Source organism: Protopterus annectens, chromosome 11.part0 (assembly GCF_019279795.1).
Source record: "Protopterus annectens isolate FY-2018-M chromosome 11.part0, PAN1.0, whole genome shotgun sequence".
NCBI lineage: Eukaryota > Metazoa > Chordata > Ceratodontiformes > Protopteridae > Protopterus > Protopterus annectens.
This window is the reverse complement of record NC_056745.1, coordinates 1,158,203,147-1,158,218,518: the sequence shown is the minus strand read 5'-3', so window position 1 is coordinate 1,158,218,518 and position 15,372 is coordinate 1,158,203,147. Positions and strand designations below refer to the sequence as shown.

General features: G+C 38.2%; 1 protein-coding gene across 1 annotated transcript in view; it reads left to right on the top strand.

Moving 5' to 3' along the window:
* Positions 1-15,372, top strand: part of SLC26A5 (solute carrier family 26 member 5) — a 1,021,139-nt gene that overhangs the window by 627,725 nt on the left and 378,042 nt on the right. Inside the window, exons 7-9 of the mRNA XM_044088519.1 lie at positions 9,741-9,940; positions 12,294-12,300; positions 13,778-13,816. Coding sequence (XP_043944454.1) covers positions 9,741-9,940; positions 12,294-12,300; positions 13,778-13,816 — 246 coding nt within the window. The remainder of the gene's footprint in view (positions 1-9,740; positions 9,941-12,293; positions 12,301-13,777; positions 13,817-15,372) is intronic.

Sequence of the window (15,372 nt, the reverse complement as noted above, 5' to 3'; positions counted from 1 at the left end):
CACCACTTTCTTCTCTGTCCTTGATCACTATGCCCCAAGTCGTACTATTAGAACCAAAGCTAAAGCAGCTCCCTGGCTGACCAACACTACTAGGCAAAAAATTATTCTCAGAAACAAATCCTGGGCAAAATGGCGTACCACAAAAAAACAATTAGACCACCAATACTTCAAAGAGCTTAGGAATAATACAAAAAAAGCCATCATGACAGACAAAAAGAATACTACCTTCAATTTCAACAAACCTCCAAAAATGATCCTAAAAAATTCTGGGCCAGCATTAATAATCTCTTATCCCCAAGCCAGTCTACAACACCAAACCCTCAGGATTCTAACCCAGACAACCCACACAAATTGCCAATGACTTAAATTTCTTCTTCACTAATACCATCCAAACTCTTGCTAGTCACCTATCTCCTGACACCACTAAACTATTTTTACCTACTGGAAATACTCCACCTAATTTTCAATTACAACCTATATCTACATCCTTTGTCTTATCTCTCCTTCAAAAACTAAAACCTTCCACTCCCTCTGCAGACAAACTTCCTGGTGAATTTTTGCAAATTGGAGCCAAAGCCATCGCTTACCCTATTTCTATTCTGGTAAATAGATCTATTAACGAAGGAATCTTCCCTTCTATCTGGAAGATATCTCACATTATCCCACTACACAAAGGGGGGAACTGTAAAGACCTTTCAAACTATCGCCCAATAGCACTACTATCACCCCTAGCTAAAATTTTGGAAAAATGTATCCACAAACAACTTCTTAATCACCTCCTCTAAAACAATCTACTTGCTAACTGCCAGCATGGATTCAGACCTTCCCACAGTACAACTACTGCCTTACTCTCCTTTACCAACACCATCAACCACAACCGCAACAAAAATTATCTAACATCTTCAATCTTCATTGACTTATCTAAAGCTTTTGACATGGTTAATCATAAACTCCTCCTGCACATACTAAAATCCCTCTCACTTGACACCCCTTCTTTAACCTGGTTTACATCCTACCTAGATAACCGTCAGCAGGCAGTGTTTTGGAAAAATTCAATATCTAATCTCCTTCCTTCCTCTTTAGGAGTACCACAAGGCTCTATCCTAGGCCCCCTCTTATTTTCAATCTTTATCAATGACCTCCAATCAGCTATCCCTAACACCACCTGCATACAATATGCAGATGATTCTACTATTATCTGCACTGCCACTTCTCAAACTGAACTTCAGTCCCTTACCCAAAAAGCCTTTTCTACAATTGAAAAATGGTTCTCTGATCATTGCCTTCTCCTCAACCCCAAGAAAACCAAACTGTTACTGTTCTCACCTTCCCGTAAACGTACACCACTTAATTTCTCTCTCACATCAACTGATTGCACTCTCATTTCTCCTGACTCAACTACAAAATTACTAGGAATAATAACTGACAATAATCTAAGCTTTGACTCACAGATCAACAACACAATAAAAGTAGTTAACAAAAAAATTGGTTCCCTTTACAGAATCAAACCCTTCCTTACACATGAAACAAGAACCATCTTAGCTAGATCTCACCTTATCTCAACTCTTCTATATGCCTCCCCCATGTATACTAATCTCTCCAAAAGCAACCTTAAGAAACTTGCTACATCTTACTGCAATATTGCTAGATGTGCTACAGGATCCCAGTTTTGTACTCACCATTGCCTGAACCTAAGACAACTAGGCTGGCTAGAATTTCCTAACAAATTAATACTTCAACAGCTCTTAATAGCTCACAAAGTCCTTTACCAACCAAGTAAAATACCAGTACTCTCTAACCTTGTAACACCTTACAATAACATGAAACAGCTACGCTCCTCTAACAAACTACTGGTTCATACCCCCAAACTTAATAACTCAGCTGGGGATTGCCTCTTTTCCAACTCTGTTGGAAAAAGGTCGAACAAACTACCCTCTGATATCACATCCTTGTCTACACTTTCACTTTTTAAAAGACAACTGATTATACATCTCAAGAGTCAATGGCTTTGCCCCTGTACCAACCCAGATTAACCTTCCCCTTACTTTGTCTCTTTTCTCACCCTTTACCCGTACAACTTTCCTTTACATTATATCTATGTAAAGAAATTTATCTCTTATGCACAGTATGACCACTAAAAAAAAAGATTTTTATTATTATTTCTTTGTTTTAGACTTTCAGACTTTTGTATTTCTCTCTGTTTGCTCCTATCATAGTTGTACATAATAACTAACCTTGTTTATTAATTCTAATCATGTATTGCTTATTGCTGTATAACCATGTAATATTCCATTGGAGCTTTTCTCCCCGGGCCTCTACTGAAAATGGACATATATCCAGTTAGACTAGCCCGGTCAACAAATGTAAAATAAATAAATAATAAATAAATACTTTACCTACTTGTAATTTAGCACAACCAAATTTCCAATCCATCGCTACTTCTCTGTTAACACTCTTCTATCTGTAAGTTCTCAGTACAATGCTGTATGTTAACATTTGTGGATATCATTACAAATTTTAGTATACTGACTACTAGGCTATGTGTACCCTGTATCACTTGTCTCATGCAGTCAAAAGAGACAATGAAGTGATGTATGGGTTCAAGATATTTATTGTATATAAACATTATCAGGAACTGTAATTAGAACTTGTATATTCAAGTTAAATGATTCACACACTACTTCAAACACACTCACATGTGCATCTCCATTCAAGCCTGCACTCACTCTAGCTGACTATACAACATGGCACTGTTCACACACGTGCTCAGTCTTTATATGCATGTGCTATCTAGCTACAGTGACTCCATAGAAACAGTACACTCCGTGATCTACATCATCCCTCTGATTTGTTCGACATGCAGAAGGAGAACAAGACTATATATATATATATATATATATATATATATATATATATATATGCTAGATAACATTTCAATATTAATAACAGTCGATAAACTCAAGTATTTTGGATTGGGTCCAGAAATTCTACCCAATCTGGTTACATAAATGCTTTGACTGGGGTTAGCAACAGGGACAGTCTCTGGGGAATTCTTCTCAATAGGAACTTCAGGGATAACATCAGGATTATTTGAGGAAAATACACTGTCCTGCAAAATGGGAACAAGTGTAACGTCACTCTGAGAAGCAGAGTCTTTGGAACAGGCAATCTGCTGCATCACTGATTCAGAAACTAGAAGTAAATGTCTTCGGTTTCATCTAAATTCCATTCCCTCTGATTGAACAATATAGGAGCTCAGTTCCTCAAAAACATTTTTTAATAGTACCTACTCGGTCATATCCAGTGGTTCTTTGCATCTTTACGATTTCTCCTTGTCTTAGTGGTCTAAGAGGTTTGCTAGATTTATCGTAGTACGACTTTTGGGATTGATGTTTCTTCAAAAGTTAAGTTTTGATCACTTTTTTGTTTACATTTGGAATAAATAGTTTTTTACTCATTGGTAAGATTGTCCTCGTCTGTCTAGACATTAATCTCTGAGCAGGTGAAACAAGCAAGTTATCTCAGGGGATGTTTCTGAGATTGAGAAGGTTAATGAAAATGTCAGTACCAACTCTCTTGGATTTCCCGAATAAACATTTTGCCCTTTGGTCTGCACTGCTCGCTCAGCTAATCCGTTTTATTGTGGGTACTCAGGACAACTAGTAACATAGACAAAGTCTCAAGCCTCCACAAATTTCTTGAACTGCTGACTGGTAAACTGCATATCATTGTCTGATACAACTTTGTGCGGACTGTCATGCACAGAAAAATCTCTTCAATTTTGTAATGTCAGTGCTGGATGTTAGATTAGGAAGAAGCTCAATTCCAAACCAATTCAAGTAAGAGTCTACTAATACTAAGTAATATTGACCCTTCCATTCAAAAATGTCAGCAGCGACTGTCAACCATGGTAGTTCAGGAATCTGGTTTAGCTGAAGTGGTTCTTTTTGTTGTTGATGTTTAGCTATTGTAAATAGAACATGGTAGAGTTTCCTTCTCTATATCTTTTCACAAAGAAGGCCAAAATGCTATGCCTCTTGCCCTTCTTTTGGTAGAATCTGTACCCAGGTGTCCATAATGTAAGATCTTGATATATTCGTGTTGTAACATTGAAGGAATAACTACTTTAGGACCTTTCATGATGATACATACCATCTTCCATCATGAGCTCATCTCGGTAAGGAAAATATCTCTGGACATCAAGTGGTAGACTGGTTTGTCGCACTGGCCATCCTTGACTGATAACATGTGAGCTTGTGAAGAACTGGGTCTAAAGCTGGGTGATGTTTAAGTTGATCAAGACGTGACGAGGAAAACGTTTTGAGTTCCATGACTTCTAAATCTGGTTTCTTATTGTCATGCCATTCTGTTGTTTGTGTGGGTGCTCTTGACAAAGCATCTGCAAGGTGTAAATGTTTGCCTTTTGTGTAGACAATATTGAAATTGTACTTTTGCAATTTTAACATCATGTGTTGCAGATGTGCTGGAGCTGTATGCATTGGCTTTTTTCAGAACGGTCATTACAGGTTGGTGATCAGTCTCTATTTGAACAGGTTTGCCATAAATGTAAGCATTGAACTTCAAACATGCAAATACTACTACCAAAAGCTTTTTTTCAATTTGCGCATAACTCATTTCTGTTTGGGTTAAAGTTTTGGACGCATAGGCTACAGGAGTGCTTTCCTGAAGACATGCTGCACCAAGACCATACTATGAAGCATCACATGAAAGAGTTACAGGTTTGTGAACATTATAATATTTTAAAGTGGGTGGACTGGCAATTTTCTGATTCAGAACTTCAAATGCTCTTTGATGTTCTAACCAGGACCAAGTTAATTTCTTGAATGTCAGCTCACGTAATGGTGCTGAAAGCTCACTCGGGTCTGGGATGGACTTTCCTAAATAGTTGACCATACCAAGAAAACATTGCAAAGATGTGGCGTTTTCTGGAACTGGCATCTCAAGAACTGCAGCTTGCTTAGACGGATCTGGTTGTAAGCCTGAACTAGTAAACAAATGACCTACATAAGTAACTTCTCTCAACTTAAAATTACATTTCTATGGCTTCAGCTTGATTGACTTCATGAGCACAGTCTAGAACTTTCTTAAGGTTTCTGTCATGTTTGTCTTCACCATTGCTCCCTACAGTAATGTCGTCTACTGTGATACCACATGGATAACCTGAAAAAAATTGTTCCATCACATGGTGAAAGACTATACTGGTGGAATTTATCCCGAATGGCATTCTTAAAAATCTGTACCTACCAAATGGCATACTAAAAGTAGTCAACAGTGAAGACTTGTAATTCAGCAAAATTTGCCAAAACTAACTTTTTGCATCTAAGACTGAAAAAATAGTGGCATTTGGCATAAGAGCTGCTACTTATTCTATTGTGCACATCAGATGATGAGGACATTTAAGCTCTTTGTTTAAATCTCTCTGATCAATACACATTCAAATATCATCTGAGCTTTTCTTATGAGCTACGACCATGGAGGATACCCATTCACTCGGTTATTTTACTGGAGTTATCACACTTGAATTCGCCATTTTGTCTAGTGCTGTTTTCACTTTACTCTGCATTGCTGTTGGAATCTTGCTTGCTGCTCAGACAAGTGGGCTTACTTCATGGTTTAACCCAAAACTTCATGGAGTATTAAGCTCTACAGGTTTTCCATTAATCCAAACAGTACAAAAAATGTTACCCTTTGCTGCAAAATTATCAGTTAGTTGATAGTTTACTTAATTGTTTCGTCAAGCACAGATGCACCCATCAACATAAAAAGTAGGTTCACGGCTTTCTAACTGATCTACTTGCTTCTTTGGATGCTCTGTTTTATTAAAAGATTGTGGTACTTCAGACTTAGTCTCTAGAAATGATTCCAATTTTACATTTGTGGCATTGCTGACCAAAAGCTAAGCACTTTTGTCATTTAGGTTCATGGTTGCCTCCACAATTAAGACACGTAATAAAATTACTTGTAGCTGTCCCATTCAGTTTATGGTTAGGGTTAGGTGGCAGCACAATCTTTGATTTATATTGTTTTTTTATCTTGGCTTTGTGTCTTATGCTATCAACATTCACATTAGTAGACACTGTATGCATGCTTTTCTCATTTGTAAGCATATTTATGTGCTTCTCTGTAAGCTCGTATATTTGACAAATCTCTATGGCTTTGCTTAATATTAAATCACTGTCTTAAAGCAAAATCTTTCTTACTGCATTATTATTAACACCACACACAAGTCTGTCCTTTATCGATTCATCTCGCAAATCACCAAATCTGCATGTTTTTGCTTTATTTCTCAAATCAGTAGTGTATGCTGCTGTAGTTTCACCAGGTTTTTGATCTGTTCTGTAAAATATGTGCCTTTCTATTGTAATATTCATTTGAGGGTTACACATTTCTCTAAATTTATGTTTTATGCACTCAGGGTCTTCCAATGTTTCAGCCTGCATCACAATATCACAGGTTCCCCCCTCCACTGCATACATGGCAGGTGCGTACACAGATGAGCGTTCCCTCTCAATGGCTTTTGAGCCTGCTTAATTAAGAAGTATGAATGCATTTGTATGTGTCTTTATCAGAAAAAGCAGCCTATATGAAAATATATTCTTGTTCAAATACTCTCCAATTCTCAGCAATATTATTATCAAACACCAGCGGTTCAGGTCTGTGAAATCCCTCTGACATTGCAACAGAATAAATTTAAACATAAGCATAAACCAGGTACTTGTAATTGTGCTCAACAGCACAACAATCTGTTTGAAAAGGCTTCACTTTAGCACTGCAAACACTGCGAACATTCCAGAAACTTCGGACACTTCGATTAACTTTAATTAATGAGAAAAAGTAGTACATTGTAAAAAATGCAGTCATTTTAGCCCTTTCGTACATCTTAAACATTTAGAAGTTATTTTAAACACACTTGTATTTATTTTGAATACTTTTAACAGTATGTCACAATTTCGAACATTTTGTTTATCTCAGTAATTATTGCTAACATTTTGAATGCTTCAAATAAGTGGTGACTGAAAAATCATTTAAAAGAATTTAAGTACCTTTGGATAACCACTGACCTGTTTGCGAGTTCACTTCGGTATATTCCTCCATTTCTAACAGTGTGCCTTATTATTTCTGTGTTGCTTCAACTTCTGATCCCATTCTGGCACCATGTCATTTTAGACATCCCACTTCTGACACCATGTCACTTGTGTCATGCGTTCAAAAGAGACAATGAAGCAGTGTATGGGTTCAATATATTTATTGTACATAAACATTGTGAGCAACTGTAATTAGAACTTGTTTATTCAAGTTAACTGATTCACACATTACTTCAAACACACTCGCATGTGCATCTCCTTTCATGCCTGCACTCACTCGGCTGACTGTACGAAATGGCACTGTTCTCACATGTGCTCAGTATTTATATGCACGTACTATCTAGCTACAGTGGCTCAATAGGAACATTACACCCAGTGATCTATACCCTGTAACTGCATTATAATGTTTCTTATTGCAAATATTGATTGCATTAAATTTGTTAACTTGGAGCTTTTCTCTCCGGGCCCCTGCTGAAAAAGGGCACCTTTGTGCACTCAGACTTTCCTAGTAAACAGATATCAATAAATAAATAAATAAATATGCCCAACAAATGGAAAAGAGTTCCCTTACAAGATGCATCATGAAAATCTTTTACTGACATACTTTCATTCCTGCTTTGCAGCTTAAAAATGGATACTTTGGATTTTGCTTGAATAACCCACCTGCAACCCCATTAAATTCAGTTGGTTTGCTCACCCCAGGAACACTTATTTAATGTCATTGATGCTGGTGGATATCAAAACCAGTCAGCAACGTGTAAATCTGTGAATGATTGCAATCAGTACCACATTGATATTGAGTATCATCGAACTAGGGGAAACCTATGCACATGTCGCATGTATGGAAAGCAATGAACTTTTGAAAACTGGCACTCAACAGAATCATGCTTCAGGCATTGTATAGTCCAAGGAAACTGTTTTTGTTGTCAGACTCCATGAACTGATTTCAGTGTGTGACATACCAGCAGAATCTAAGCAAGTCCGTAATTGTTCACATTATAAATTTGCAGGCAAATCCTCAAGGCAAATTTAAGAATTTTGGAACTTGAGTTGCAAACTGTCTTCCACTTGATTAGTTTTATGGAAAACCAACATTTCCTTTGTATGTGATATTAAGTTCATCTTTTGGTTTGAAGCAGTCTGTACAAATGGTTTACATCCCACTTTAAGAACAAGATTCAGAAGCTTATAGTAGTTTGGATATTTACTGATCTTTACGGTATTACTCATTTGGGTAACCAATATGTCCAACTGAGGAGAGTCCATTTATAGAGAAAGCCTGTGAAGAAAAGCTCCACACTAAATTTTCAGTTTAATATAGTAGGCAGGTAAGTGTAACAGTTTTGTTAAAGATATAGTGTAAGTTGTATGATGCCCTTTGATATGCATGTTTACATAGTCTTTAGCTTGTTGTAGGAGATTGCTAATTTGCAATCAAAATGCATGTTAATGGTAATCTCTCAGTGTCTGATAATACTGCAGGGCAGGCTAAGGCTTCATTCTAGAATGGTTGTAAATGTAACATTTAAAGAGTTGGTAAATGCCTAAACAGTAATTGGGGTATAGACAGAAGAGCAGTTATAGCAAAATGAAAGGAACTAATGCAGAATGTGGAGATGTGAAGAATATAGTCTTATGCAGACTAGGAGGGGAAGTGAAGATTGAAAGACTGTCAGCCACTTCCTGAGTGTAGCAGAGTAGATGCAATAGTTTTAGGTGAGCTAAGGGATCAAAGATTCTGACAGACATATGCTAATACTGTGTGAAAAGCACTTAAGCTTCTTTTGGAGCACCCACGGAACTTTGTAAGTTAAATGGCTAGTCCAGTAATAGAGTTGTTTTGCAGGGGATTCAGATTCTGTCTGTCCAGTAATTGAGATCAGTCAAGTTTTCAGTAGTCAGGATTCTGACCATTTGTTTTACTGCTGCAGAGGGCCTTGATGAAAGAAATATGCTACAGTAGAGACTGCAACAGCTTGAATAGCTTTCCATAATCCCATTTGATTTTGTTTTGTGTGATCTCATTATAACTTGCATATAGCTATGTGTTTACTGTTTAGTCTTTTCAGTATATGCCTTTTAAGTATATTTATGCAGTGCATATGCATGTACACGAATTAGTAGATGATAACATAGTAAAACAAGTATTAACAATCACTTCACCGTACACATTGATAAAAAAAGCTTTAGTGACATAAGGTGGTATAATCTTTGCATGGTGATTTGTGTTGGGTGATGTTTAACGGACCTCTTTTGAATGCTGGATGAAACAGACTTTGACAGCAAACATCAGTGAGTAAAAGCCCATTTGAATGCTGCAGGAGTCTGTCAGTCTCTCAGTGATTCTGTTATAGTAAGTGCTTCATATAACTGCTTCATGGTTCTCTGCTTTTGCCAGTTGGAGATTTGCTTTGAAAGTTGCATGAAAATACTGTAGATGTTAAATGCACTGTCATGATATTATTCAGAAGCAGAATGGAAGAGAACAGACGGTATGCCATTGTTGAAAGATCTACTATTAAAGCTTTTAAAAATCTTTATAGATTTTATTTCTATTTTTTTAATGTACTTTTGCTTATTTGGTCAATGACAGTTTGATTTGTGATTAAGTTTACTTTCTGTTTTTTTTCCTAGAGTATAGTTGCAGTGTTTTATAATATAAAAAAGACCAATTTTGCATCATTGATTGTTGGAGCAATCTGCATGGCCGTGCTTTTTGGAGGAAAAGAAGTCAATGACAGGTTTAAGGACAAACTGCCTGTTCCGATCCCTATGGAGATCATTGTTGTAAGTCCAGTACATTTTCTTTGCTCTCTCTTCGGTTTTGGCTATAGGTAAAGTGAAATGGAATAGCACAGTATATGCTCATATGAACATGGCTAGATAAAGTTGTATGTATTAGGGAATGTAACATTTATGTAGGACCACTTTAGTACCAATATTAACATTTTTGCCTTGGAAAATGAAATGGATTGAATTTTTGCATATGTTATTTAGAATTCTGTTATTGATGTCACGTGATAACTTTCTTAGTAACAGATGCAAGAACAGAATTGTGTTATTGATATAACCAAATGATGTATCAGTTAGACAGAAAACTCCATTATACCAGTGGATGATTTGATTATACTTTGAAAATATGTGTTATGTTTTTAATGCTAGAGCCTAGCCACCTTTCATTAAGAATTTCATTCTGTGTGAACATGCAAAGATGTTTGTTAAAGAGGAATGACTGTGTCTGCCTGACTACTTCTACAGTATTTTATGTGGCCTTGTATAGTAACTCAATCACTGTAGTGCTGTGTAGGCATTTCAGTGTGCTTCTTGTTTGACTTCACAGGTGAGTCACAAGGACAGCTCCTTAATGGAGTATCCATTAGTTTTGCAAGTTCTTAAGTGATAGAATCTGTTGAGTTGTGAACATGGAGAACACCCAGTGAAGGTGCCTGAAGTTCACATGGTGTCTATACAAAAAACTGTACTGACTGCACTGTTCTCTGCCGAATTAGTAACCAACTGGAAATTAACTAAAATTTACTTTCCTGTTGGAGAGAAGTTGGCAACAATTGCTTTTGTTTGATCTGACAACAAATTGATCATTACCAGATTGTGAATGTTGAACTGAAGGATTAACCTGCATAGGTGAGGGGTCATTGTGTCATACATTGTGTTTATGCAGTACACATGTATGCATGCTAACTAGTATATGAAACAGTAAAAAAAAGAAAAAAAAATGAAATAAAAAATCAGAAAAGTCTGGAAAATATTGACAGGCAGGTCACCTTTGCAGTGGCTGAACTGGGCTTGATTCAAGACCAAGAATGTGAAGAACAGTTCTCTCTAGTTTTACAGTATCACTAACCAACTGAAGAATGTTGATGAATTCATAACCCTAGAAAAGGTGATATGGTGGTAACAGAAAAGCAGGAATGGAGCAGATAGTGTTAAGATGTAAACCCAAAATAGAAAGGAAAAAAATGGAAAATGCGGTAGTCTATTTTTTTTTCTAGCTAAACAGTTATAGTACAGTAGTGGAAGAATAATTATTATACAACAACCCCCCATTAATATTCCAAAACGTGCACGCTGATTGGTCAGCTTGCACGTTGTAAATTAGACTTATACTAATGGAAAAAGGTCCAGTCTCCCATCTTTTTATTTTTATTTTTTGGACAGCAACGGAGAACGGAAGAGCTTCGTATCTGTTATCTTGCTATGTTAAACGAGTTTAACATAGCGAGATAGCTTTAAAAAAAGCAACTGAGATTTTCCTTTCTCCATTGCTTTTTTTAAAGCTGTCTCATTATGTGAGTTTAACATAGCGAGACAGCTTTAAAAAAAGCAATGGAGAAAGGAAAATCTCTGTTGCTTTTTTTAAAGCTATCTCGTTATGTTAAACTCTTTTAACATAGTGAGACACGTTTTTAAAAGCAACGGAGATCTTCCTTTCTCTGTTGCTTCCGCGTACAGTTCTGATGTACTGCGTAACCATACACATGCGCAGTACATCAGAACTCCCGCAGAATACTGGACAGCTGCGGAAAGGCAGCAAGAAGGCATTATACAATGCCATTATTTAAGAAAAGTAAGTATTTTTTTTTCGTAAATAATATCATTGTATAATAGCAATAACCCACTTCTGGGTGTGGGTAATGCTGGATTTACCCACAGTTGTCTTTGTTTGGCCACTTGGGCTTCGCCTTCATGACCAAACCACACCAACTGTGTGTCAATCCAGCATTACCCACACCCAGGTGTGGGTTATTGCTTAATTATTTGATATTTTGGCTTGCTGCTAATTAAGTTTGAAGATTTTTCTTTTTGTATGATATGGCCTTCACTGCTGATTCTTATGGAGACATATAAAGAAACTGAGGATGTAGGATTTCAAGTAACAAGCTGGGTAAGAAGCTACTTAGATATGGCAACAGAGTTACAGAGTTAAGATTTGTGGCATTCATTGCTTTGACTGCTATGACTTAGTACTGATGTGTATCTTGCTTCAGCCCCATCATAATGACAGGGCTAAAGCTAAAAGGATGGTAGGTCTTCTTGAAAAATAAGACCACAGAGGATACTTATATTAATACACAGAGAGGGTTGGGATAATGTAAAAAAGGATGGAGACTTGAGTTCATCCCAAATGTGTACAGCCACACGCCTAGGATACTGGAAAATAGTGCTCAGTGCTGGTGTCTTGTTAAGTTTACCATTGTCAATGGAACTAGCAAAGCAGTGCGAAAAAAGCCCACAGGTTAAGCTAGGGCCATAGTAGAGTATGTTTAAAGAGTGAAGCTGAAGTAGAACATGGACAACATGAATTATACAAGAAGCCCTGTGTGAAGGAGATTTTAAATGTGCACCCTGTAGAGAAGCTAGAAGTGTACTTTGGCAATAGTAAACTTACAGGCACTTGGCCAGGAAACAGGATGACATGTCTTTTTCCAGCAATAAAGTACATCAGAATTGTGAAGAAGTAGGAATCATGAGAAATGAGTGAGAAATATGCAGGAGAAAAGGTGGTAGATTTTTGTTTCGATTAATCATGCCTGATGAATGTTTGTAGTATATCTCATGTTGCTGTAGCCGTTGTATCATGAACTTAAGTAATTCCCAATTCCTTAAAGTAACTGAGTGTGAGATAAAGGTGAAGAGAACTTTAGGTGAGGTAGTAGAAATTGTAAATGTCCTTCTATTCTCGTGTTGCAGTATTCCAAACCCTTGGGTTATCCTCTGCTAGCTACCCGAACATCCGGCCAGTATACAAAAGCTTCTAGTCACTGCTAGGTACGTGAGACATCTGATATTGACCAAGGGAGTGTGGGCCATAAAAATGATGCCTGCACACACTTTTCCTCAGAACTTCTTTACTGACAGTCAAACGTCAGCTCTTCCTGCTGTCCCTGCCGTCACAACTAGAGTTACCACCTGTCCTTCTTTGCGAGGGATAGTCCCTTTTTGGGCAGTTGTGTGCTGCGAAGAAAACTAAAAAATGGCAAATGCCCTGAGATTTTAGGGCAAAAAATATTTCCTAAATTTTCTTTAATAGTTCCATAAAACAGTTGTTTTGTATCTTAAACATATAAATATTACAAGAGATAGCATAAGCAACTTGAATACTACAATAAGAAGCTTTTATTCTGGAAAAAAGTGAAGCTCTGTCCTCTGTACTGGTGGTGGGTATGCTTTGTCCTGCAAAATCTCACATTTCTACAAAAGAAATGTCCCACGTTGGGCATTTGAAAAGGTGGTAACCCTAGTCACATCTTTGAATTAAAAGATAAGTACCGCGTTGGGGCCATTTTTTACTGTTTCTCTTGAGTCACTGCATGCCTGTTTAGGTTCATGTCATCCAGGAAAAGAAAGTGCAGGTGTGGGTGTCAGATCCCCCATAAGGACACCCATGAGCTCTGCATTTTCTGCTTAGGGCCTACACATGACCATCATACTTGTGCTCTAATGCCTTTGTACCTAAGGCACTCTGCAGTCATCTGCATGCCTTTAATATTTACGTAGAAAAACAGTGTCTTAAACGCTTGGCGCTAGCAATGGAGGGGCCATCTGGTCAAACCATAGAGCCACCTAAGAGGAAGGCCAAAGTTTCCAGTCTGAACCTGCTACTGCACCTCCTTTACCTGACATCCCCCCCTGTGGCCGACATTCGCCTGGAGGAACATTTGGAATCTGCCAAAATAGATATAGCGGGTACCGTTCGGGAGGCCGCAGAACTTAGGGTGGAAAGCGTGTCTGTGGAGGTCTTGCAGATGTTGGCCACTGCCGAGGGGGAACCTAGGCTCATTACAGCCGTCCAGACAGGTTCTTCCACTGCTTCCAAGCAAAGTGAATCTAGGCCTGCCTTAGCCCCTATGCCTTCTAGACCTTCCCTGAAAAAGAAGCAAAAGACTACACATGCTTCACCTCCTGCAGAAAGCCATCTGGACTGTCAGGCCTTTTCCTAGAGCCTATTTCATGCTTTTATGGCCCTAAGGCCTGCTATGCCTACTTCTTCACTGGCTCCCCCACCTCTCCTTAGTCCCAGGCCTCAGGTTGATGACACTCTCCAACCTGAAGCTGAGGATTCCTCAGACTCCTCTTCTGAGAATTCTTTTTCCTATGTGTCCCAGATGCCCTGCCCTCCCCAAAGGAGGACTCTACTGAGACAGACTCCCTAGGAGAGGACCTCACATTTGTTGACACCATCTCAAAAATGAGAGAATATTTTAAGTGGGATTCCTCTGAAATGTCAGTGGTCCAAAATGGACACTCCTGCTCCTTCTGCCATTCCTCCAGTTTTACCAGGCTTCTTGGATGCTTTCAGTGCAGCCTCTGTGAATCCAGATCATGGTGGTTTGGATCGGAGCCGATCCTCTGCTCTGACCTCTACCATCTTCAGTAGCTTGAGAGCTGTTTACTGGCTCGGGGCTACCCCTTATCCCATAATGCCTAGCGATAGCTACCCAGATCTCATTTACCGCTTCAGCTGCGAGGTGTCGTTTTTCTGGCTCAGGCTCGTATAAAGTTTTTTGTATAACTTTCTTCACTAGAATACAACCCTTCTAATATTTTATTGTTAATGATAGTCTTGTTTTGTGATAGTTGTTTAGCTCATAGTATCCCTCCTTTTTCTTGTAGAACTCGTTTAACTTGGAGAGTTCTCCCCCTCCCCCCCCTTACCTCTTCTTGTCAGGTTAGCCATTTAAGTTATAGGCTTTTCCTTCTACCTTTCTCTTATAGGCTAGCCGTTTAAGTTAGAGGCTTTCCTATTCTCTTAAAAAAAAAAAAAAAAAAAAAAAAAAAACCTTTAGCCATAGTCTTTATAGTTGTGTGTTTTTTGTAGACTGTATTTTGCTTCTGGTTGTCATTGTTATAATTGTTGTTGTTGTAATTGTTTTTTCCTTACTGTCAAGGATGTCAAAGGAATCCAAGGTTTCTGGGTTCAAGAAGTGTGACTGATGCTGTCAGAAAATGTCTCTGACAGATGGGCACACTTCTTGCGTCTATTGTTTAGGAGCTGTGCACCTGCAGGACTCTTGTTCTATCTGCCATGTCTTTAGTTCAAGAGTCCTGCAGGAGCGTAGGAATAAGCTTATTCTTAGGGGTTTTTAAAACCCCAGGATTCACCGGCCAAGAGCTCACAGCCTGTGAAATCCCCTAAACCCACTAAGCCGTCGGCTCCAAGTTCGGAGCCGTCTTCGGTTCAGGGTTTACCTTCCACATCGGTTCCGGTTGGCACCGACAAGACAATCTCCCCGTCGGCTCCATCATA